At 42.2% G+C, this 24,227-nt stretch overlaps 1 protein-coding gene across 3 annotated transcripts; it reads left to right on the top strand.

Moving 5' to 3' along the window:
- Positions 1-1,503: 1,503 nt before the first annotated feature.
- Positions 1,504-23,600, top strand: SHISAL2A (shisa like 2A). 3 transcript variants are annotated; one of them, XM_074877169.1, is made up of 4 exons: positions 1,504-1,760; positions 10,093-10,232; positions 18,085-18,164; positions 23,095-23,223. In XM_074877169.1, exons 1-3 carry the CDS (start codon positions 1,579-1,581, stop codon positions 18,114-18,116), a joined length of 354 nt encoding a protein of 117 aa, XP_074733270.1. In that variant the 5' UTR covers positions 1,504-1,578; the 3' UTR covers positions 18,117-18,164; positions 23,095-23,223. The 3 variants fall into 3 exon arrangements, with proteins under 3 accessions (XP_074733270.1, XP_074733268.1, XP_074733269.1); XM_074877167.1 differs by lacking the exon at positions 18,085-18,164 and having other exon boundaries at positions 23,095-23,600; XM_074877168.1 differs by lacking the exons at positions 18,085-18,164; positions 23,095-23,223 and adding an exon at positions 17,285-17,364.
- Positions 23,601-24,227: the final 627 nt, after the last annotated feature.

The raw sequence follows: 24,227 nt of genomic DNA, 5'->3' as shown, positions 1-24,227 counted from the left end.
AGGGCTGATTTCACAAAATAAAATCAACCAAGCAACTGAAGAATATTTATTCTTTTTAGCAAGTACAGTCTATCACCCTAATGTAGGGGGACTGTATATATAGTGCTGGAAGACATCAGCGTCAGGGCTCTAGGTGACCACTAACAGGCCCTGACCAGCATCACCTGGGTCCTCACTACACCCACACTCTCTGCTCATTGGTCCAGGAGCTGCATTTAAGCTCATGCCAGGGCAGCCTGGTATTTCCTAAATGATGGCAGAGGTATATCTATGCTCAGTCCTTGCTCCTGCTGGCCTAGGTTGCTTGCTAGTCCTCCTGGGTGAACTCTAGATCTATACTGTAGGTAACTTGCCTCCCATCTTGTCTCCTGGATGAACTGTGGACTTGACTCAGTATCTTACCTTGCCTGGGACTGCTGATGGAGCCTGTCACTCCCACCAGCTTGGCCATGTTCAGATCCTGCAGGACTGTACCCCTTATAGGTGAGGACACTGCCCTTCCCTAAGCTGCCATTATGCCTGCCTCTTGCTGTTGTCTGACAGTTAGTTAGAATATGTGAAACTCCTACTTGTCTGGAGTTCATCTCAAGGCAAGACCTGAAATTAAAATGTAAAGTGTTTGTCAAATTAATGTGGTCTTATTAATTCAAGTCAAGTTCTCTTGGTATTGTACAACTTACCTTTCTCTCTGAAACCTGAACTTTTCCTTGAGAAGGTCACTTGTGTGGCAAAGCACTTGATCAGATTCTCTTGTAATCTAGAGGAGATTGACTGAGGACCAGCTCCTTGGAGGGAGGTAGTGCCTACCCATTGCTCTCCTGGAGGCTTCTTATTATTCTTTTTCCGTGAGCCAAATGACATGCAGAGGGGCGCATGACATGCATGTGTTACCTTGAGCTGCGATCTACCCATTTCTGCCTCAGAAGAGGCTCTTTCATACAGGTAACAGAATGATTGCCTGGGTTCCACTTTTTTTTTTTTTAAAGTGGCCTAAAATATTAAAAGGAAGTGCCCTCTGAAAAGAGTAGGAGACTGGTCTCTCAGAAACATTAAATATTATGTGGAGTTTTTAACCCTTATAAAGCCAAGGGGTCCTGAGTCCAACTGAGGCGTGACCCCTCTCGATTTCCTCCTTGCTTTGGCTGTCCTGAGACCCCCACCGAGGCTCATGGGCGAGGACAGACCCCCAAAGTCTCTCCTCGACGCGGGACCGAGCACTGAGGGAAAACCAAGTCCTAGCGAGAGACCTTGGCGTGCTGCCTTTGAGGCGAGCAACCCCGGGGGTGGTCAGCCCCACACGGCCCTCTCCCTCCCCTCCCGAAGGGCGGCAGGCGCCCCGCGCTCTCCCTCCCCTCAGGGCGCGGGCGGCTCCCGCCGCTCCCAGCCGTGTGGAGACCCGGGGCGGGTGGGGGGGGGGGCGCGCGGTGGTTCCCGCCCGCCGCCGGCCTCGCCCGCTACCAGTGCAGTCCCCTGCCCGCCCGAGCTCCGCCCGCTCGCCGCCCCACCTCCCGCCGGGGTGCCGCCGGAGCCGAGGCGCCGGGCAGCCCGGCGGGCGGGCGGGCAGGCAGCCGCCACACCATGAGCGCCGAGTGCAGCAGTTACCTCAACGCCGACAAGGTGCTGGTGAGCGGGTTCAGCTGCCCGCAGACGGGCGGCGACGCCCGCGCCGTGTACTGCTGCGGCTTCCAGGACGTCAAGTACTGCTGCGATGACCCCCACAGCTTCTTCCCCTACGAGCACAACTACATGTGGTGGCTCAGGTAGGGGAGCGGCGGTGCCGCCCGGGCCCGGCCCCGCATGGCGGGCGGTGGGGAGGCTCCGGGCGGGCGAGGCTCGGCGGCCCCGGGGAGCGGGAGACTCGTGCTCGCCCGGGCTTGCCTGCGGGTTTGCGTTTCTGAGGTACTTGTAGCCGGGCACTTTCAGGCTGCCTTTGTCCCGCTGAGAGTAGCGGTAGAGCTGCAGCTGCTGCCCGGAGAGGCTTCTGCTTGTGCCAGGGTGGTTTCTGAAGGAAATAACTCCTGGGCTTTGTAGGGCAGCGCTGGGAAAGGCTCGGTGCCTGGGTACAGAGCATCCAGAGCAGCCCGCTGCCCTTTCCGTGTGAGGGGAACGGCCGTCTCGGGGCCTGAGCGTGTAAGATGCTGCGTGCACGAAGTTCCCAATGACTTTAGCTACTTTTCTGTGTGTACTAAGGTCAAGCACTACAGAACTTTCCACTTGGAAGGTGGCAGATAATCAGACTTGTGCTGTCCTGGGTCACTGCGAGGGTCCATCGGGCTCTGACGGGATCTCCGGCAGTGGCAGGGAGAGCTGCACACAGCCAGCCTGGCTGCTTGCTGTGCCTTGTTCCCCTCAGGCTCTTCAGCATCCACGCTGGCTGTGTCAGGGTGTTGGTACACCTCTGCATGGTGCTTTCGCTATCTTTTTATGGACTCATATTCCTTGATTTTGTCTAATCTCTTTCTGGACTTGCTTCTACTGTCTGCTTCTGCAGCCTTGGTGGCAGCAGTCACTACCTGCTGTTTGAAGACACATCCTTTTATCTGTTTTATATTGTTTCCTACTAGTTCTCTGAAGTGCCCTCTAGTATTACTATTGTGAGATTTGGTGAACGACAATTGCATGTTCAGTTTATACACAATGTTCAAAATTTTGTAAGTGCTTGGTACATAAGTTCTGAGCTTTCACCGCTCCAAACTGAACAGTCTTAGATCTTTTGGATTATCATTGAGGCAGATGCTATGTCCCACTGATCATTTTAGTTGCCTCTCATCCATACTGTTTTTCACTCCATAGTGCTGCTCTTAGAGGTGCATAATCTGGAGCTGTGTGCTCAAGATGTGGGTATGGCAAGGTTTTACACAGTAGCAAAATGCTGCCTTCAGTCTTGCTCTCAAAATCGGTCCTGTTGGTGGCCGTTTTGTTGATGTCTTTGGTTGCTGGTGCTCATTAACTGTGATTTCAGTACTCTGATGACTCCAAGACTTTTCTTGAGTTCAGAACTGCCAGTTTTGGGTTCATTGTCATGTGTAGGCTTGGTTTTGTTTGTTTATATGATACATTAGGTACACTGATGCTCGTCTACATGACTTTTGCCTGCTCATTGAGTTTTCTGTGAGTCTTCTAGCATTCCCTGCCCTCATAGCATTTGATTGCTTGTAAGTGCTTAGGATCATGAGAAACTTAGATTTCATTCTTCTTCAGGTCGTAGATGAAGACACTGAATAAAATCAGCCTCAGACTGATCTCTGGTGACATTTCTTTATACTGAAAAGAGACCCTGTGCTTTGCTGCTTATTCTTTTAAGAGCCGTGAATCTGTAACAGAACCTTTTCCCTAATTCTGTGTCAGTTCTGTCTTTTTACCCCCACATTTAGTGTGGGGCTTTGTCAAAGGTTTTTTGAAAAATCTAACCCTGTCTGCTGGGTCCCTTTATCCATCTGCTTATTGACACTTCATAGACTCCAGCAGATTAACAAGGCAGTATTTTCCCCTCATAGTAATGCTGACTCTTTAATGAAAGATGTTATCTCAGGAAGCAGCAAGTGCCAGCAGCTTCCTGAGGGCAGAGTGTGGTAATGAGGTGAATGGGGGTAGTGGCTTCACCATCAAAGGACCTGTCCCTCCTATTCAGGTATGGTGAGCTAAGGTGAGCGGGACAGGCCTGGGCATCGTGGCTTTGGGATAATAGCCAGGGTCAGATGCAACCCCGTGCAACCCAGATCCACTCAGCACCCTAACACCTCTTGGCTTAGTGATATTATTCATTTTTTTACAGGCCTTTCTGTCTTGCCAGGGATGGAAGTCAGATTTACTACTCTGTAGTTCCTGGGTTCCCTTCTAGAGCCCAGTGTTAGGTTGGAGTTACACTCCCAGGCCGCCAGTCCTCTGGCCTTGTGTAATGACGGGTTGCACACCTTGGCCAGCAGTTTCACATATGAATTCTTTCAGGGCTCTTGGGTGAATGCTATCCAGTACTGTGGGCTTACTCATTTAATTTATCTTGTCTAATATTTAGTGTATAATTATTTATACACTATGGTAATCCACATTCAAACCACTCCCAGCCATCCACAGCTGTGAGTGACACAGAATCAGCTTCTCTGATGTGAAAAGACATCCCCAAGTGTCCTTTTTACATTTTTCTCATCACTGTTGTCTTATGATTTTTGCATTGTCTTGGATGGTTTTGGTCACAGGAAGCCTTCTCAAGATGGTGGAGCTACTGAAAGCTTGAGATAAAAAAGTTTTGCATCTGGGCGAGATGATATAGTGAAGACTGTTAAAGCTTGATCTTTTCAGACAGTAACTCAAAGAACTGGATCCCATGAGAGGCTTTAATGTAGCACCTCACTGAAGGATCTTCCCTTACAAAGATTTTCTAGGATCTGAGAAGTTTGATGGCTTAGCCTCCACCTAAGTCAGAAATTTGGGCCAGAACTTCAGGATTTGTTCTTTTTTTTTTCCCCTCTCTCTGATGGTCCTAAGCTGCTGAAAGGATCCAAGGAAACTGCAATTGGTGGGGTTTTGGTTGTGTGTAACTTCTGCCATAACTGTCTATGTCTATCATAGAGAAGAGGTGAATAAATAAAATTTACATCTCTAAGCAAAGTTACTGAGTGGTTAGAATTGAAATTTCTGTTTTCAGGAGTGTTTTCTGGTAACAAATCACAATTTTTAGTTACTAACACACTGGAAACCCTATGGTATTACAGCACTTTGAAAACTGTATACATTTGCACATGATAGTTCCATTAGGAGTTTAAGGAAAACATAAAAATAACATTTTCTGGTCTCTCAGAACGTTTTGGTGATCACTGCCTTGCTTCTCTTTGTCTCAGACTGTTACTTATATCAGTATGTAACAACCATATGTTAAAATTATCCTTCAAATTCTTCTTCAGCTCTTGAGGTCATACTCTTAAGACTTGAAACCCTTAAGATTTAAAACTATTCAAGAGTTAGCCAAACCAGCCAAGATAGGTCTGGAGATTGAAAGTGCTGAGGGAGGGAAAGGAGTTGGAAGCTCTGATGGGGGAATTATTGAAGGTTTTGCTTTACTCCAGAGCTTTAAGTTTCTCATCCTAAATCTTTGTTTGCTTGACTCCCCCCCGTTAATTTGAAAGCAGTGACCAAATATACCACCAAGTGGTTGGTGGTATCTCAGGGATTACTCCTGTTTGCTGACACACCAGGTAGAATTTCAGGAAGCTATTGCGTATTTCTCTTGTGTTCTTCCTGCTGTTGGACATGCATTGCCAGACCACTTGGCAGCCAGCTCTGACAGAAGCAGTTCATGGAGAAACCAGCAGCCTAGGCAACCTGAAGCAATAGTCCCTTGTAGACCTATCATTTTTTGCCAAATCACTACTGCCTGTACTATGTTTAGAGCTATATACTGCACTATCCCTTAGCAAAATGGAACCATCTTCTCCCTCCCACTCCTGCAAAAACTGCAGTCTTTGACAAGTGCATCCTAACACCCGCTGTACTAGGAGCTGCAGCACAATCATAAATAATTGACCTCTGAGAAACTCTGACACATCTCATACTTTCCCCTGAATTTATTATCTGTAATTAATATTATTAATTTCTCATTTATCCTTTCTTTTTTTGCTGGTGCTTAAAATCAAATAGTATAGTATCATTTTTTGTTAGAGCAGCCTAGATTACTTTTCCACACTTCTTGAAAAGCTGACCTCAGCAGAGAAGAGTGAAGAATGTGTTTTTTCTATCTCTTATAGCAGTCAGGAGCCCATGGAACAGGGAAGGGAACGTTAGTAAAAGGCAGAGATGTACAAAATTCACCAGAAGGCTATGCAGCTTTTGAAAACAAGACATTATAAAACATTAGTGAGCAAAACACTGAACAGCTCGCCCTTCAGAGCCATGTGCTGTGCATGTACATGCAGTCATCATGACATCTACTTTACCTCCAAAGCTGAGTGGAAGGGGAGAAATACTGAACATGTAACATTTGTACTGAACTGTGATGCAGTTAGGTTCAGTCAGCACCTTTTTTGTTTCTTATTGTTTTAAAATATTTTAGAATTATTTTTGTCACTGTTCAATTAAGTTTTATTTTGCAAATTTAACGGCTTCTTTCAGTATCACATAGAATTACAGTATCCATTCCAAATCCCTACCTTTTATAAGTTTTGTGTAATACTGTGTATTTGATTAAAACTCTGGCAGGCCAAGTATGGATTTTATTCAAAGTGCTTTATTAATTAATACCCATAGAACCATGGTGACCTAACACTGTGGCCAAGTGCTTAGCTGTACGGATCTCCAGGAGCCTGTTTTGGCTTTCCAAAATAGCAAATCTTTTGCTCCTGTATGCCCATTCTTCCAGTCTCCTGGGAGTATTTATCTGTTTGCTTCGCAAATACTACATACAACACATCACTGCAGCAATGGCATTAGGAACATTTGATTCACTCAGATCCAGATGACTCATAAGCTTCTTTTTAATCTATCAGTGGACATACTACATCTGCTTAGCCATTATTTAAATTTTTCCTAGCTGTTGTTGGTGTGGATGGACTAATTTTATGTACTAAAAATAACTGTAGGTGTGTGCTGCTGACCATTCACTGACAGCAGTGTCGATGACCTGCTAAGCAGCTCTCTGAACAGCAGCTTGGGGAGCTCTGGGGAGTCTCTGCTCAGTGAAGCCTTTGGCTGTGCAGAGATGTGTGGCAGTGCTGCAAGTGTGTATGTGGCACTCAGTGTAATAGCAGTAGGAATATCGGTGAAATGTGTGGTATGGCTGTATCTTTATTGTATGTAGAACATAACTTGGGAGAGTTCTGTTTGGTCTGTGGATCTTCTACCAACCTTAGCATCACTTATATTTGAAGAATTGTGTAAACATTGCCAGGATTACCCATAGACCTTCATTGCCATTTTTATGCTATATCATTGGTTTTGGAGATGGGTGGGTTGTTAATGTGTAGGTTTTTGCTTGCTAGTGAGGCCACAGCTGTGGGCAAGAGTGACTTTTTAATTTGCTTGTTTAATGTCAGTGCTGTCAGAAGACTGATCTTGAAGACACCCTGCATGTGCACTGCTGGGTGGACTTTAAACACCTAGTGTTTAAGGTAAAGGTGGGAAGATGGCTTTTAGCAAGGACTTCTCTAGATGGATATGAAGCACCACAGTAATTGCTGTAGAATCTAGGAGACATACTGAATGACTGTCTATTTTCAGAGGAGGGTGATCATTAAAATGGTCAATGATCATAGTTATTTTAATAGAATCATAGAATGATTTGGGTTGGAAGGGACCTTAAAGATCATCTAGTTCCAACCCCTCTGCCACAGACAGGGACACCTTTTACTAGCAGGTTGCTTTTGGTGTTTTGTTTCTGATAACAGTTTTAACTACAAAAAAAAAAAAAAAAAAAGAAAATGTTGTGTTCTAGTTAAACTTCAGTGTTCAGAGCTGTGGAAGACATACTAAATTCCTCTGAATGAATTAAATAAGAAACACCCTCCACCCCCTAAGTTTAACCCAAAATTAACCTTAAAAAAATTAATCAGGTGTTCTAAGAAGGTTGATGGCTTCAGCATGTTGAGAACAATCTGGTATTGAAATATTAAGTTTAAAAAGAGTGAGTACAAACTGAATCCTAATTTCTGGTTGATTTATGAAGTATAATCCAGGGTGTCTATTTGGTTTTGTGATGCTGATCTCCATGTTTTGGGTGAGATCTTTTCACATTGTTGCTGGAGCATGACAAACAGTTTTAGTAGCATATAACCGATGATAAATCTTTGACCTGTAGTAGGAAGTACTGGAAAGTTCTGCAGAACTGTTTTTTTTACCTTTGTCATTTGTAACTCACAAAGCACTTACACAAGTCATGTAGTGATACTGATGATGCATTGTGGTGTACGATACACAGCTGTATTGTTAATGTCATCTTCTACAACTGCATGGAGGAGAGCTACAACTGAGAAGTAAAGGATTCCCAAATAGAAAAAAAATAATGATTAATATGTACTTGATCTATTCAGCTTTAGGACAGCTGACGCTGCTTAATGTATGGATAATGGTGAGCAACCTGTTTTGTCCTGCACTGTAGACTATTATTTAAAAGGAATCTTAAAGTAGGTCTAACACTGACATGACAAAAAAGCACAAATACTTGAAGAGCCTTTGGGTTTGCTTTACTTCCTCAAATAGATTCAGCTGTGGAGATCATCCTTGGTTTGATGGCTGCTTACCTCAGTCTCCTGTAGTGTGTTTATTCTGTTTTGTCTGTGTGAATCAAGGTGTTCCAAGTGAAAATGCAAAAATGAGGCCAGCACCAGGTGAGACCTATGACTGTAAGACATATTCAGATTCCATATTAAGCAGAATATTGCTTGCCTGTAAGCTTTCTCTGAGCCAAAAAATGATAACGAAAAATTTGCTTAATACGTGCATGTATACACGAACATATAAGGACACTCTAGGTCATGCAGATGATAAATACCATGAAAAATCTTCATGAGGGTAAAGCTGTTCTTCCCAGAACCAATCATTTTGCTGATTACAAATTATTTAAGTTGTGCATGGAGCTAAACATTGCACAAACTTCATTAATGGATCTGACCGACAACTTGCATCTTAAAGTCATACCAATATCTGCTGGTTTTATCTGGCTGATCTTAAGAGTTTATCCTATGGACCTATCTGTCTATTGGTGTTATGGGAGCTTGCAGAGAAGCTTTGCAGTAGCTTGAATGTCAAATTCATAAAAACATCCCGAGGCACAATTCTTCTCATCTCTCTGCAAGGCCACAGTAGAAGTGACTTCTCACTGATAGCGGTGATATATAAAGGCATTTTTATCACTAGAGGATGGAATTCATAGAATTTAAGACATTCATCTCTCTTCTGTCCTGTTTACATCTGTCAAAACTGTAAATATACCAGAGTAGTAATATAAGGATTCTCAATCCTCAGGCTCTCTTCATCTGTGACCAAAAGGCTGCTGTTTAATTTCACCAGAAGTCAGTGTCTTTGGTTTGGACTCTAGAATAGAGGACTGGAACACAGAAGTCATCAAATGGCCCAGGAGAGGATAGTAAATGGCTAGACTGTATTGCAGTCGGTCCTTTATTTCATCATGAGAATTTTATACTAGGAAAAGTCTTGAAGGGTGAAAATAAGGAAACTACTAAAGAGATTTCTGTATATACACATACTGTCTCACTGAATGTCTGTGGAAGAAGTATAAAGTAGCTTCTATTCTACAAAGGTAGTATCTTGATAAAAATCTGCATATACTGCTGTATGTTTGGCCTCCTGAATATTCTGTTCCTTTGATGCCTTTGATATTTTGTGTAAATTAATCTTTAGTTTTCGTTTTACCCTGGTAAAGATCATAGAACTTCTCCAATCTTGATTCGAGATTTATTGCATTAACACAAAGGCACAACAGTGATCACAGTACTCCACCCTGCTCTACAGAGCTCCGAAGAGAATTGAATAACATGACTTGCACATTTTTTATCCCATTTTTTTATGGACACGTCATCCATGGTGAGAAGTCTGTGACAAACATGTACTTTGCTTAAAGTGTTCTAACAGGCTCTTCTTGCAATAAAAATGGCATTTCAGACTGAAAATATAGCTTTAATAGTCATGTTGTTTGAGAAAAAGGAGTTTGCATGGGCTGCCTGAAGCTCTGGAATCCTTTGTGTGTGCATGTGATATTTATGTGATATTATGCTTATCTGGGAATATGCACTACATTGGAGAAGTTTTTGATCTTGATGCCAGTTACTGCATGAGGTTACTTCTGCTTTTCATAAACACAGTTTAAATCAATCGAACTTGGGAGTAGTATGCATAGGTAACATGAAATGTCACTAAGGACCAGATGTTTAACCGCTGTGTAATGACACTGATCCTTCTGAGGGCAGTGAAATAATGCCAGTTTGTGACCTGGGTATTGAGCTCTAAACTTCTGTGTGCAGTAAAAATACACAGTCACTCCCCTGCCTGAGTACAAGTAACCTCCAGACAGCATCCTGACCATTGTTTTAATGAGTGTCCCAGGCTGTCTGTACACTTAACTTCTTTGTTTTTCTCTCTTCCTAGTGTTGGAGCACTCGTGGGCCTGTCGATAGCAGCAGTGGTCCTCTTTGCTTTTATCATCACTGTGTGTGTTCTCTGTTATTTGTTTATCAGCACGAAGCCACGCAGTAAACTGGATACTGGTTTAAGCTTACAGATGGCAGGTAAGACCAGTTGTTATTGCCATGCATTGTCTCCTGCAGAGGAAAAGTCTTATTCCATCTTTAAATGGATGTGGATGAATCCAACAGTGTGTATTTCCTTTCTGATGGGGACCTCAGGATGTAGCCAAGTTCTCCAGCTGTTTTACCTTCTGTAGTCATTTAAGCCCAGAGGGCAACTGAGCACCACGCAACTGCTCGCATCAGGTCTGGGGAGGAGAAAATAAAACAAAGGGCTGGGGGACTGAGACAAGGACAGGGAGGGATGATCTACTAATCATGGTCATGGGCAAAAGACAGATCCAACTGGGGAAGAAAAAAAAGAACATCGATCCAATTTGAACACCACCAACACCAACCAACCAATCAAACAGAGCAGGACAGTGAGAAACACAGCCACATCCCCAGAACACCTTCCCCCCACCCCTCCCTTCTTCCTGGGCTCGGCTTTGCTCCTGATTTCTCTACCTCCTGCTCCCCAGCAGCATGGCGGGGCAGTGGATTTGGGTTGCGGTCAGTTCATCGCCCATTGTCTCTGCTGCTCCTTCCTCCTCAGGAGGATTCCCCACACTTTCCCTGCTCCAGCGTGGGGTCCCTCTCACAGGAGACAGTCCTCTGCAAACGTGTCCAACATGAGTCCTTCCCACATGCTGCAGCTCTTTATGAACTGCTCCAGCGTGGGTCCCTGCCGTGGGCTACAGTCTTCCCAGTGACAGACTGCTCCAGTGCTGGCTTCCCTCAGAGTCCCGGCCTTCTTCTGGCGCAGCCCCCTACTCCAGTGTGGGGTCCTCCACGGGCTGCAGGTGGTATCTGCTCCTCCAGTGACCTCCATGGGTGCAGGGCACAGCCTGTCCTCTCCCCATGGGCTGCAGGGGGGTCTCTGCTCTGGTGCACCTCCCCCTCCTCCTTTCTTCAACTGACCTTGCTGTTTGCATCAATATTTCCCTCACTCCCACTTCTCCTCTCAAGTTCCCCTTCTTAAATATGTTATTACAGAGGCACAACTACCATCACTAATTGGCTCGGCCTTGGCCAGAGGTGGGTATGACTTGGGGCCAGGGGTGCTTCTAGAAGCTTCTCACAGGAGCCACCTCTGTAGTCCCTCCCCCAGTACCAAAACCCTGCCACACACAAACCCAACACACCTTCTGAATGAAGTCTGTACCAAACTCAAATGAAAAAATTTAACAGTATATTAGCTCAGTATATTTAGTAGTAGGCAGATTGTACTGAGTAAGGATGCAATAAATAAGTCCCTTTATCAGGAAGAGGCTTAATGAGTTAGTTGCTCTGGATTTCCTGTCAAAAGGACATACACATAGTAGTGATTTCATTCTAGGAATAAGAATCTCAGAGGTATTTTAAGTGTATTTTCTCAGGACAGGGAGAGATCATTCTTTTTTTCTTTCTTCCTGACATAGGATCCAGTCTTTGAAATCTAAGACTCTGTGCTTCAGTCCCAGTAGTCCATACCTTTGTGCCCAAACTTTGTCGGCAGATGCGTGTAGCTAGTGCTAGCCCACTGGCATGGGAAAACCTGTTGCTGCTGCTACATTTCACTACATCTGTGAAATCTGACTGCAAGTTTTGATGGTGCGATAAGTTTTGCCCTTTGTCTTGGACTTTCTAAATGTTTAAATGTGGCTTCAGTAATTCAACCAGTAAAGTTGTGGGAAGTAAAGGGAATGCTGTACTTATTTAGGCCTTGGAAGTTGAAAAAGTTGAAAAAGGGGAATAATTCTTGGGAAGAAGTCTCCTCACCTCAAATAATGATTTTTTTTTTTTTTATTTACTAGTTTTTAAAGTGCTTCCATACCTGCATGGCAATAAATGACCAATGAGTTACTGTAATTATGGCCTATTATACAGCAATAAGCCCCCTCCAGAGTGTCCAGTTAACACAGCCCACTTCACACCAAACTTGCTATATCTTGTTTTGTTCTCCAGAGAATGTAGGCTTTGGTCTAAAAGTGGTTTATAGGGCCGTCGGGAAATGCAAAGCCTCCCTTTGGAGCTATATAAACTGAGCAAGCTGCCCAAGTGAAAGTCACACATTCAGCAAACTGCTACTAATCTGCAAATTGAAAACTTCACACCTGTCCTGGAGACAGTGGAAATAAGACCTGCTACCTAGAACAGCCTAAATAAACTCTTGGGTGGGATGAACAAAATGCCTAGTGATCTTTTACAAGATGGTTGTGTTCTAATTTTAAACTGGCATTATGCTTTTAAACATGTTGCTGTTTAACTTCTTCCCTCAGGTTTTCCTGCTATGGCATCAGCTCTTAATCCATTGCCAGGACAGCAGTGTTGTTTTTCTCATGCTTTGTATTTCTGAGCCAGACATGTTTGGCATGTGGGGAGCTGGGAAGGAGGCAGGTGCTATTGCACTGCCACTGCCAAGTGATACCATCTTTCTCTACAGACTCGAACCCTGCTGCAAAACCACATCCTGCTTTGGCGTTAGAGATCATTCCTCTCTTCCTGTCATGAGGTGAACAGCATCCCAAGCTCTCCCACTGATGGCCCGGTGTTCACAGAGACATCCTGTGTCTCATGATTCCAGGTGTTACGACTCCAGGAAGCAGAGAAATCTTTCCTTTTTCCTGTCTCCTGTGTTGTTTTGAGCTTTATTCAGACTACATTGCTTTGTATTTAAACACTGTTTTGACTTAGCTCTCATCATGTGTTTTTCACTTCTATTATTCTGCTGCTTTGGCTGCCCTGAATGACAATTATTTCACATCTAAATTCTGATGACTTTAGCTGTTGATGCCAGAAATTGAAAGCCAATTGCTTTGCCAAGGTTGAGAGATCTTTGAAAATGTTGAAGGATTTCATTGACAAGCCTGAGTGCTTATCTTCATCATACTTCGGTTTCTTTTGCATGGAGGTCATGCAAGGTCTGAGTATCTTATGACATGACTGGTTAGCTGCTTTCAGGCCTGGAGAACAATAAAAGCAGCCTCTCTCCTCCTCTTTCAGTTCTTCTGAGATTTGAGCATAATCATATATAGGCAATAAAAATTAATTTAAAAAATTAAAACAGTTTTTAGAAGCTTCAGAAAATTTTAGGCCTGAGTACCATGAGTTTTAACTGTGATCTCAGTTCAGTCCTGCTTTTTCTGAGCTAGCATAATCTTGCCTTCATATGAAGACTGTGTCACACATTAGATGTTGTGCAATGTGTGTAGCCCTGGAGCATTCAGAGAGCCCTCATTTATGAAAGCAATACTTTTTATTATATTCAATTTCACCCATAATATATCAGCTCAGTTGGAGTTTTGTATTTCATTAAACATACAATTGATTATTGCATGCCTTTCCTCCCTCATGTAATAGTTAAAGTTGGTCACTGTTCTGTGGGCTCATCCAAGATCTAAATATAGTAGTGGACTTGTTGAATTTTTGCTGAAATGATTTCAAGATCAATCATAAATCTAACAACAAACTGGATGTGTGGCCTCTGTTAAAGTTTCTGATTCTGCAAAAGGCAGATCAGCTGAAATTCACCTCTATTTAGTCTTGAACAAATGGTCTTCAATAACATCAACACAGATATTGCATATGGGGTTCCTGAATTAGCTAAGCATGTTGTTAGCCCTAGCAAAAATTAGCATTTTAATCTGAGAATGGAATTTCAGGAAAAATGATCTCAGTCACTGGTGTAGACCAGGAGTAACTACTTAAATGTTAATGGAGTTACACTCATTTCTATTTGTAGTATCATAGTGTAGAGAGCCCTTATATGCAAGACCATGTGTACAGGCAAATGAGAAGATCCCATATCTCAAGGAGTTTACAGTATAGTTTCTTACTAGATCTAGTATTTCCCAATAAAAACCAGCAACATACTTTATTTACCTCTTTCAAGGAAATCCTCTCCTTTTACAGGCAAAATCTCAGCTCTTTATACATTGCTTTCTTATTGCTTGCACTCTGCCCAAGAATGTGAGGTTCACCTAGGATTTGACTTGTGGTCTGCCTTACTGAAGTGTCAAAGTGGTTCACAGTTTTCCCTCTATTTATCCTCACAGCTACCTTTCTGAAGTACAGAGATGCTATTAGCCCATCTTACAAGGAGACAGAACTGTAGGGAAGTGTCATATTTTTAATGCTTTGTATGTCAGTTTAGACATTAATGTCCAGTGGAATTTTGAAAGGACATCACTAACCAGACCTTTGTCCTTTTGCGTATGATAAATCTAAAAACATGATTCTAAGACTAGCTTGACACAGGGATTCCATGGTACAGAGAATTGAGCCATGCGTTTTGAGACCAAGGTGAATATTCAAATCATTGGAGCAGGCTTTTTCTTAACATAGTGAACTTGCTTTTTATCATACAACTTGCTCAGCAAGCTCCTTCTGAGAGAAAGGATTTTTCATTAAACACATTGTAGCTGTTTCTCCCATTTGAAGGCTGGAGAACTATAAAAGTGTTTCTTCTTGGTAAACAAAGACCCCAAGTGTTAGTTTTTCCCAAGATGAAAGGGAATTTGGTCATACGTTTTGTTTTCCTTCTAACAAAAATCCCTCTTCTCTGTGCAAAAGGTTTATCCCCTTCAAAATGTAGGGAACTAGGGAGTTGCAAGATTGCAAGTGTTTTGTTAAGGCTGAGTGAGCAATGCTGGAGCGTCTAGGGAAGATAGAGGACTGAGTAAAAATTGCATATTTGTCAGGAGAGGAGTGGTAAACAGGCAGAAAAGGAGAAATCTAGAGGCGTATCTGTGGCTCAGGTCCAGGAGAAGGGGCCCATATGCTTCCCTTGACCAGGGAGCTGATGGGAGAGGAGCAGTCATCTCTGCTGGCCCCTTAGAATGGGTTTTGCCATCAGAGGTGAAAATGCAGATAGAGACCCTCCACCTTGGTAACCCAAACAGTTTGTAAACACATTTTCTGAGTTGCCCCTGTATTTCTACCAGTGTTAGTCTGGGAAGACTTTTGGGGCAAGATGTCCTATACCACTGCAAAGTGAGAATAGCAAATTACATTTTATGATGGTAACTAACATTTTCCTTTAAAACTTAGCACAGGAAGACCTCTGTAAAGAATTCAGAGTCAGACAGCAGGGACCTTTGGGTTGGAGTGTGAAGAGAACTGTGGCCTTGTAAATTACTCATAAGAGCTGGGAAAAATGTGCTTTAATAGAAGAAATTCCTTATTCTTACAAAGCAGTGACATCATAGTATGGAAAAGTTCATGGTTTCATTTCATAATAAGGAAAAATTCAGCTCAAAAAGTAGCCAGATGACCTTCCTGTCCCTATTTCTCTCCTTAATTAAAGATTCCTCATGAGGCACTATTCAAATATATGAAACATTGAGATATTTTAATGATAAAGAACCAAACTCGCACGCTTTCTCCTCCTTAACTCAGTAGAATTATCTGACTCTTGGTTCTGAAACCAGGTAACTGTTGTCTGAATTCAAACACATTGTGCTTGGTTTTTGGAGTATGTATTGACAGATTTCCTTTCTAGGTTTATCAGTAATTTCCACTATATGGTCTTTCTGCAGCTAGCCTTAAATTTTCCCCTGTTAGGCTACTTTTCTTGTTGCCAGCCATCTGCCTCAGATATTTGTATATGGGAAAAATCAGCCAAATGGTCTCAACTGTTTTTTTTTTTTTTTTAAAAAAAAAACCTGATTTTTTTTTTCTTTAGGAAATGAAGAAATTTCCTATTTTGGAGCTGAGAATTCAGAGTTAGTGGAAGGGTAGCATTAGCTCAAAGTTACATCACTAGGAAAGATTAAATTTAGAAATGTCTAAATGGGACTCCTTAGCTTTTTAGATTTCCCAAACTTTTTTGTAGCAGAGTTTTTTGCAGCTCATTGAGAGTCCGGTTTTTTACTGAAAAGATACTTGTAGATGCTGTAAGCCGGTTTAGATATGAAATTTATACAGGCTTCAAAAACAGGTGCCTTCCTCTATAACTGATGAGGAAATTTTATTTTTTTTTTACTTTTTGGGTTTGTTTTTTGATCACAGCTGAAATAACTCGTTGAAAAGTCTTGGTTTCAACCAAGATCTTGTCTTAAATATTATTGTACAGATTTTTTGAAATGTCAAATTATCAAATCCCATTTTGATATTTTGAAACTAAACTGCAGGTTTTTTCAATTCAAAACATAATAAATTTTTTCGATTGAAACAAAATAAAATGCAGCTTTCAAAAAACTTCAAAAACAAATAATTCCTTTACCTAGTTTGCTTTGTTTCAGTTTTTTAAAATTAAGATATTATCATTCTCAACTTTTTATCCCTATTGGATACAGGGAACCTTTTTTATCCCTTCCTACACACTTCCTTGGACAGAAGTACCCTGCCTAGTTATGCTTTTCTTTTCTTTTCTCTTTGTTCTCTGTGCTGGCTCAAGCAGTGGGGAAGTGGAAAATTAGGTCAAAGGCGGTGTTGGACTGGAGGCTAATGGGAAATACAAGGAAATTCATCCTGGGAGGAAGACTGATGAGCTCCATAAGGAGAGTTAGACAAGAATATGGAGCAGGGAGATGTTTTGGAGCCAGTAGATAAAGGAGAAACTGCAACTGAACAAGGACCTGGGTGTGCCTGGGAGTATGTGGAAGAGGGACGGGGCTAATGGGGTTGAGACCAGCAGAGCAGAGAGGGAGTGATGCCGGAGGGGATAGAGAAACTCCTGAGAGGGCCAGGGAGTGGAACAATGACTGTGGGTGGGCTGAAGGGCAGAGGTGGGTGCTTGGGGAGAGACAAAGAAGGAGCCTTGCAGATGGGAAGCATACACAGGGTTGGAACAACTAGAGATTTAGGGCAGAGAAAAGAGATAGGAGGGACTCAAAGTATGAACTGTTGTTCATGGAGACAGGGACTAGCATGGGAAGCACAGTGGCAGAAAATTAGGGCAGGAAACAGGAAAGTGGGAAGAGAATGAAAGAATGAATATAAGGTAAGAAAGAAAAGAAATCAAGTTCAAAGTGTGGTCAGAAAAGTCTTTCCTTCTAGAGCTTTGCTTTCTCTGCTGTCAGCAGGTATCAGTGAAAACCACTGGCAGACTATCTCTTCTCCCTTCCTGACAGTGACCCCCTACAGACTGCTTTTGCTTTGGTTATTCTGATTAGTTGGGCAAACTCAAGTTGTCTGCACTGAATGTAAAGATTCCAGCCCTTCTGCTCCAAGCAGGTGTCTGTATCAGTTACCTGGTGGAATTTTAATGAACTATTATTTATTTTCACCTTTGAAGTTGTGCTCTGAAAAATGATGTTCAAATACTACTAAGCTTCGAAACCAAACGCTGGAAAGATGACAGATGCCAGAACTTAAGATTTTTCTGGGCATCTGGTGAAATGCCTAACTAAAAATTGCTTTATTTGCTCCTGTCATCCTTTTAATCTTTCTGAAAAACAAGGGTCACGCTTCTTTCATACAAAGAAGTATTGTGACCCTCCCCCCATGCAGTGCTTTGGGATCACTGGATGGAAGGTGCAATGAAGGCAATAGTGACTGATCATGTTTGGAGAGGGGTGAAAGTTTGAGATTTCTGATCTATTTTCTTGTATATGGGAAATTTTTCTGCCATTTCTTTGAGAAGACTCTGATTTCCTGCAGTAAATCCCACTTATACCACAGTGCTGCTACCTTAAACTGCTGTTCATCTTGATGTTTATTCCTTTTTAACACAAGTAAGTTAACTGCAGCCTCCCAGAGGCTCAGGAATGGAAAGTGGAATGGCTCTGGTCTATCCCATCCTCTAAAAATTGTAGAGGAAAATTCCAGGAACTGTGGTTTTTCTAGTACAGTGGGCACATCTATGTATTACTACTTGCAACTAAAGGAAGAATAATGCTTTTAGTTTTACTAAAATGCTTTTGTTTTACAGACAGTGAGACTAGAGGGAATTCGATATGTTAAAAACCAGAGGCACTGGATGGATTCTACCAATGCTGTAATGAAAAATAGGTACAGTGAGAACATTTATTTTCATATTACTCTGTTGTATTTGTATACCCTCTGCTCTGTTTTTTGTGGTGATGCAGACACGATAAGCATTTTTCAAAATGCCATGATTCATTATGTGGATTTTTAGCTTTCTGAAAAGCACTAGCAAACGGTTTGATTTACTTATACATTGCCCTGATGCTGTCCTTGCACAGGGAAGTACCTGCAGAGTGTTGAACAGAGTCCTTCCACAGAGAAATCTCTTCTTGTTTTACTTGTGCATGAATACTCTGTCATGGTTGTGTGCCAGAGAAGATTATGCTCTCCTTACACTGTCTTTGTCCTTTCCCTGATGTTGTCCTGGATGCACCAGCACTTACTAAGGAGGCAGCCATTGTAACCTATCATTCAAAAGAAATTCTTTAGAGATGAACTGCTAGAAAGGCTCCTGTGTGACAAAGGGTAAGAGCAGTGTTGTATCTCGTGGGAAGTTTAGTCATACTCTGCTTCTTGGGGATGCTACCTACGAGTGCTGAGTCAAGTCTTGTAGGGAACTGAAGAGGGTTATCTTGCAAAAAATGAAGCTTGGTATGTTGACTTGATTTTTACGCTGAAATCATGTTTAAAGGTCAAACTGCCTATGGCACAGACCATGCAAAATAGTATTTAAAATGTACACCAGTACAGATGAACAGTACTTCAGACTTAAGAGGAATTTATCAATAATGCAAAAGACTTCAGATGGCATGACGCATGCATTTAATTTCTGCAGGGGTGAAAGCTCATGGCTAAACAGACACAGAATGTGAGAATAGCCATAGATCAGCAATGTCTGTTCCAGAAAAAAAAAAGCAAGCCTGTTTGCTCAGCAGTTGTTCTTAGGTGAGCAGGAAAGTAAATGTGTCAGAGTTCCCTACTTCGTGTATTTTCTCTTGTACCCTTAAAAAAAAGCCACCCTGTGCATCATAAGTGCAAATGAATCTTTCTGTGCTCTTTCTTATCAGCATAACAGGTTGATTTGGGCTGCTTGTCCTCATGAAAATACTTAAGTGTAACAGAACTCATTTTAAAACTCCTAACCACCTCCACACATTTTTTTTTCTGCCGTTGCAAATGAAATGGCTTGTGGGAGAAAAATGCCATGGGAAGGCTAAAAATGATCCTGCAGTCAGAAAGCCGTCTGTAGTGAGAAAATCCAAAAATATCTGAGGCAGGCGCTAAGTACTGAGATGAGACCTCAGTTCAGGTCTGTGAATGTGGCATTGCTTTCTGAAGGCCACAAGCCTCCCATTTCCTCATGCTTGAGTTTGCCTGCCTTCCATGGTGTTATAGAGACTAATGTTTATGGAGTGCCCTGAAGTGTAGCCTGCTGACCGTTATTGCTTACAGGAAGAGAAAAACAGGGAGAGAATTGAAGGGTCAGCTGCAAACTGAAAAATTTACAAGCTTTTTTGGTGGATGAATTATCCAGTTCTTTTTTGTTGGCAAAATGAGGCTGGCATTATCATGAAAACTCAAAACACTTGAGACCTCTTTTTGGGCTAAAACCAGGAAAACTGTTCCCTTAGCCTGTGAGCCTTCTTGCTTCCAGATCCAGAATGGAGCAGCTGGGAACTTTCTGTGAAAATGAAAAGGGAGACACGGATCTTTTCTGAACTTCAACAAATAATCCAGTTAAGTGTTGGCAGAAATTCCAGGTTTCTAATTGTTTTCTGTCCTCTGCTTTTCATGTTGTCTGCTTGTTGCAGATTTCATGCCCTCACCTGTTATGGGGAGCCACTTCACAGTGCAGTGGTAAGCCAGAGAGTCCATCAGTGGCTGCAAACTTTCCACTGCTGTGAGCAAGCTACATGTGGCAATTAGATTTGATTTAGCACGCATACTTCCTCTGCCAAATTCACTGGGTTTTCATTAGGAACAGGACCTACACCCTTGCAACTGATGTAGTTCAGCATACAATTCCAGCTTGTTTATGTGCTCTTTTCCAGCAAAAGGGCAAACACAGCTCTTAGCTTTACAAAGGGAAAGGAGAGGAACTAGACAGCCGGAGGCATTGCTTCTAACTTGGAGTGATAATATATCAAATTATTAAACAATCAAGTTACAAGAAAAGTCTGACACAGATTTCATGAAGACAAATCATGACAAACCAGTCTAATTTCTCTCTTTGTCAAGGTAATTTTGCCTGTCAGATAAATGGGAAAAAGTGGCTATGACTACAGGTCTTTATAAAAATGCGGTCAAAGAGAAGTTTTCAGTGGCTCATTCTCAAACACATTTTTGGAGGGAAGGATGTCATGGTCCTCTATCCCAAGTAAGAGCTTGGCTGAAGGACTAAAGAGCGTATGTATAAAAGTTATGGACGACACCACCCTGGGAAGGGTTGCAAGACTCTGGGGATAAAACTACCTTTCAGAATTATTTCAGTGCCCTGGAGAAATGGTCTGAAATCAAAAAGATGAAATACAATAAAGATAAAAGCAAAGTACTATATTTAAAAAGGAGAGATCAAATCCTCAAATATACCTAAGGGATAATAACTAAATAGTGTGGGGAAAAAATTATCTGGGGATTTGGAGAGTGTCATAAGTGGAGTATTGATGTTCTGGGCTCTTCTTTTAGTCTGACGTGCTAAAGAGGGAACTGTATATAGGATGTAAGGTAATAATTTGCTCCAGTTAGTGCTGACAGTGCCTCTGCTACAGTAATGCTCTTAGGTGTTGATATACTGGAGAAGAGAGAAAACTGAGAAAATTACAAAGATTTTGGAATGGCAAGACAGGCTTAAGCTGGCTTAAGTCTAGAAAAGAAGAGTGACAGTGTCCAGTTATGTAAAATAGAGGACAGTGATTATTTTCCATGTCTGTGGCAGGCAGGGTAAGTAATGTGCTGAATTTCACATTGAAGTAGATCCAGATTTAGTAATAAAAACTCTTCCAAACTATAAGAGTAGAAGTAGTGTTGGACTAGACAATGGGGCAACTTGTGGGACTTTCTTCCAAGGGCCTCTTGAACAGGCTGGGCTCACACTTGTCAGAAGTGAGATAGATGAAGGATCTCTACATCCTTAGTGTATGGGGGGCTGTGTCTTAGCCCCAGGCATCCCTTAGGCCACACCAGCAGCCCCTGACTCTTGCTAGACTGTGTCCAGGTCTGGGAAGGAAATGTCTGTCAAGATGCTCTGTGTATAGGCGGTCTTGGGTGCTGTGTCAGGCTGTGTGTGGGTCTGCCCCCTAGTCTAGAGAGAAAGTGATGGCCATAATAGGAACATCTGAGCTCCCTTCTGATCTGGTATTTAATCAGAAATGCTGTATGTGGAGATAGAGTAGACTATTTCAGTTGGAAGCAACCTACAACAATCATCTAGTCCAACTGCCTGACCACTTCAGGGCTGACCAAAAGTTAAAGCAAATTATTAAGGACATTGTTCAAACGCCTCTTAAACAGTGACAGGCCTGGGGCATCGACCACCTCTCTAGGAAGCCCATTCCAGTGTTTGACCACCCCCTTGGTAACAAAATGCTTCCTAACGTCCAGTTTAAACCTCCCCTAGCACAGGTTTGAACTATTCCCATGTGTCCTATCGCTGGATACCAGGGAGAAGAGCTCAGCAACTCCCTCTCCACTTCCCCTCCTCAGGAAGCTGTAGAGAGCAATGAGGTCACCACTCGGCTTCCTTTTTTCCAAACTAGACAAGCCCAAAGTCCTTAGTTGCTCCTCATAAGACATTCCTTCCAGCCCTTTCACCAGCTTTTTTGCCCTCCTCTGGACGCATTCAAGTACCTTCACATCCTTCTTAAACTGTGGGGCTCAGAACCGCACACAGTACTCAAGGTGAGGCCGCACCAAGGCTAAATACAGCAGGATAATCATGTCTTTTGACTGGCTGGTTATGCTGTGTTTAAGGCACCCTGGGATGTCGTTAGCCCCCTCGGCTGCCAGGGCACACTGCTGACTCATTGAGCCTGCTGTCAACTAGATGTCTATACTGGGGGAGGGTACAAATCTAAGTTTATATGTGTCTCATATGTTTTAATTTAAGTTGGTCAGGAATGTATAACCATCCTCAGAGCTTTAAGCAGAAGAAAATCTAGAATCTACGAAAAGGATCACTGATAACTCAGATAAGCGTCATTCCTCTCAACGAGCCAGTATTGAAGTGATGTTCTTTGCTGGTTAGGGTGCTCTTTGCTGCTAGTTGCCATCTGCCTTGAAATTCAAGATTTCACGCTTCAGAACTTCAGTCAGTAGCTGAATTAGCTGAGATTTTCTGTCCAGACTTCAGTGCATGTCCATTGCTTTTTGCATATTCATACAAACATCTGCTTCCAAGACCAGCTGTAGCAATAGGTGTTGTGCTTCAACTCAGGTGCAATCCTCTTTTAATGAGCAGTAATTTCTTTGTTTAGATATTCTTCAGGTGTAGTTTGGAACATATTTTGGTATCCTTCAGGATTAAAAGCACACATTGTGAGTATGTCTATCATAAAAATAAAAAATTAAATGTGTGGTTTAATGTAGATATTGGTGGTGCATTTTCCAAGAGGCACTGCACAGAAGTGTTAGGTGAATGTCTCTGTCTTCATCTGCTAAGCCTTTTTTGTTTTGTTTTAGCACCATTGTGCCTTGAGCCTTTATCACATGCAAGGTGAAACCCTCACTTGCACAGCAGAGGAGCAACAGCATATCTACCCATCCACATACGTTCTCAGAGGAGACATTTAGTGTTTCATAGCTGTAGTGCTGCCCTTCAGAGGTGTAATTCTTCACATGATAAAGGATAGGAATATAATGGGATGCTTGGAAAGAAGTAATGCCAGTGAAATGGATTGAGCTGTGTGGTTTCTTCTGGATTTGTTTGTAGGATCTCCTTATCAACTCTGCTGTGCAGCAGAGGAAGAAAATCTTCCCCCATTCAATCTAATTCTTAACTGTGATTGATATTTTGCAGATACAGAGCTGCACCCTTCACAAGGCCTCCACCAAAACAAGCTGTTGACAAAGCTAAGTGGCTTCAAGAGATTTCCTGAGCCACAAGGATGGACTGTGACTGTAAGCCACAAGAACCCAACTCACTCTTCCAGAGTTGTTTCCTGGCTGTTACAACCACTGTCGATAACCGGAGTCCAATCTGAAGCTGTGCCAGGATATGTATTTGTGTATGGTTGCTGTACTGAGAAGTAGTATATTGTGATTTACAGATACCAGCTACTGCTGCTAGTCATTTTCATGCAAATCGTTGTCTTTATCCTGTGCAATTCCAATGAGAACACAGTTGTCAAACAGAGCAGAATTTGGCACACCATGTTGACCAAGCTTTATTTTAAGCTTTCCCTGTGTGCCATCTTAATGTGGTGTCTTCACGTTGTGAATATGATTGTCTTTAGCTAAATGTGATTGTTAGGTGCACAAACGTGTGAATGCAGTAACTCAATAAAATCTGGCATTTCTGTTGCATTTTTCTTAAGTTGTAATTTTCCTCCACCTTTGTTTCCTCAGATGATTCTCATGGATCTTAAAATTATTTTGATGGGTGCATTTTCCAACAAAAACTGAAGTTAGTAAAAAGTGAATTTTCTAAGGAAAGTTTTGATTTAATAGCTGTTTTCATAGGAAACAGTAAACACTGAAATTAATTGAAATAAACATCCACAGATGTTTTGCAGATTCTACATCAAAATATGTTGGAATATTTATTCTGAAGCAATCTTTAAAACTTTTCCAGTAGTGTTGCAGTTTGGAGCACTAATTTGTGTTGAACTTCAGCTAAACAAAGAGCTCTAATCACACATTTTATTTCCCCAGAAGTCTTAGGAACAACGAATATAGTCTTAACCGTCATATTTGAGCTTTCAAGTCTTTCAAGCTTTCAGCTTTGAAATCATGAACATTAATGATAATTTCTTTTTATCTTGTGAGGGTTCTTTAAGATCAGTGATCAAAAGAATTTCTAAAACGTTTAACCATGCTGTTTGTGTTAAGGCGGTACACATAGAGATTATATCTTCTGTTTGCAGATGAAGCCTAAAATATTTACCTGCCATGTCAGTTTTGTCTCTGGTTGTACTTAAACTTTTTAAGACC

Source organism: Strix uralensis, chromosome 8 (assembly GCF_047716275.1).
Source record: "Strix uralensis isolate ZFMK-TIS-50842 chromosome 8, bStrUra1, whole genome shotgun sequence".
Classification (NCBI taxonomy): domain Eukaryota; kingdom Metazoa; phylum Chordata; class Aves; order Strigiformes; family Strigidae; genus Strix; species Strix uralensis.
Note: the sequence above shows the minus strand (reverse complement) of the source record. Positions and strands in the feature narration are given on the sequence as shown.

Coding starts and splice junctions, on each gene's coding strand:
- SHISAL2A (XM_074877167.1), top strand. CDS start 1,579: ATGAGCGCCGAGTGCAGCAGTTACCTCAACGCCGACAAGGTGCTGGTG. Junction 1,761..10,092: donor AACTACATGTGGTGGCTCAG/GTAGGGGAGCGG, acceptor CTCTCTTCCTAG/TGTTGGAGCACTCGTGGGCC. Junction 10,233..23,094: donor TTTAAGCTTACAGATGGCAG/GTAAGACCAGTT, acceptor GATATTTTGCAG/ATACAGAGCTGCACCCTTCA.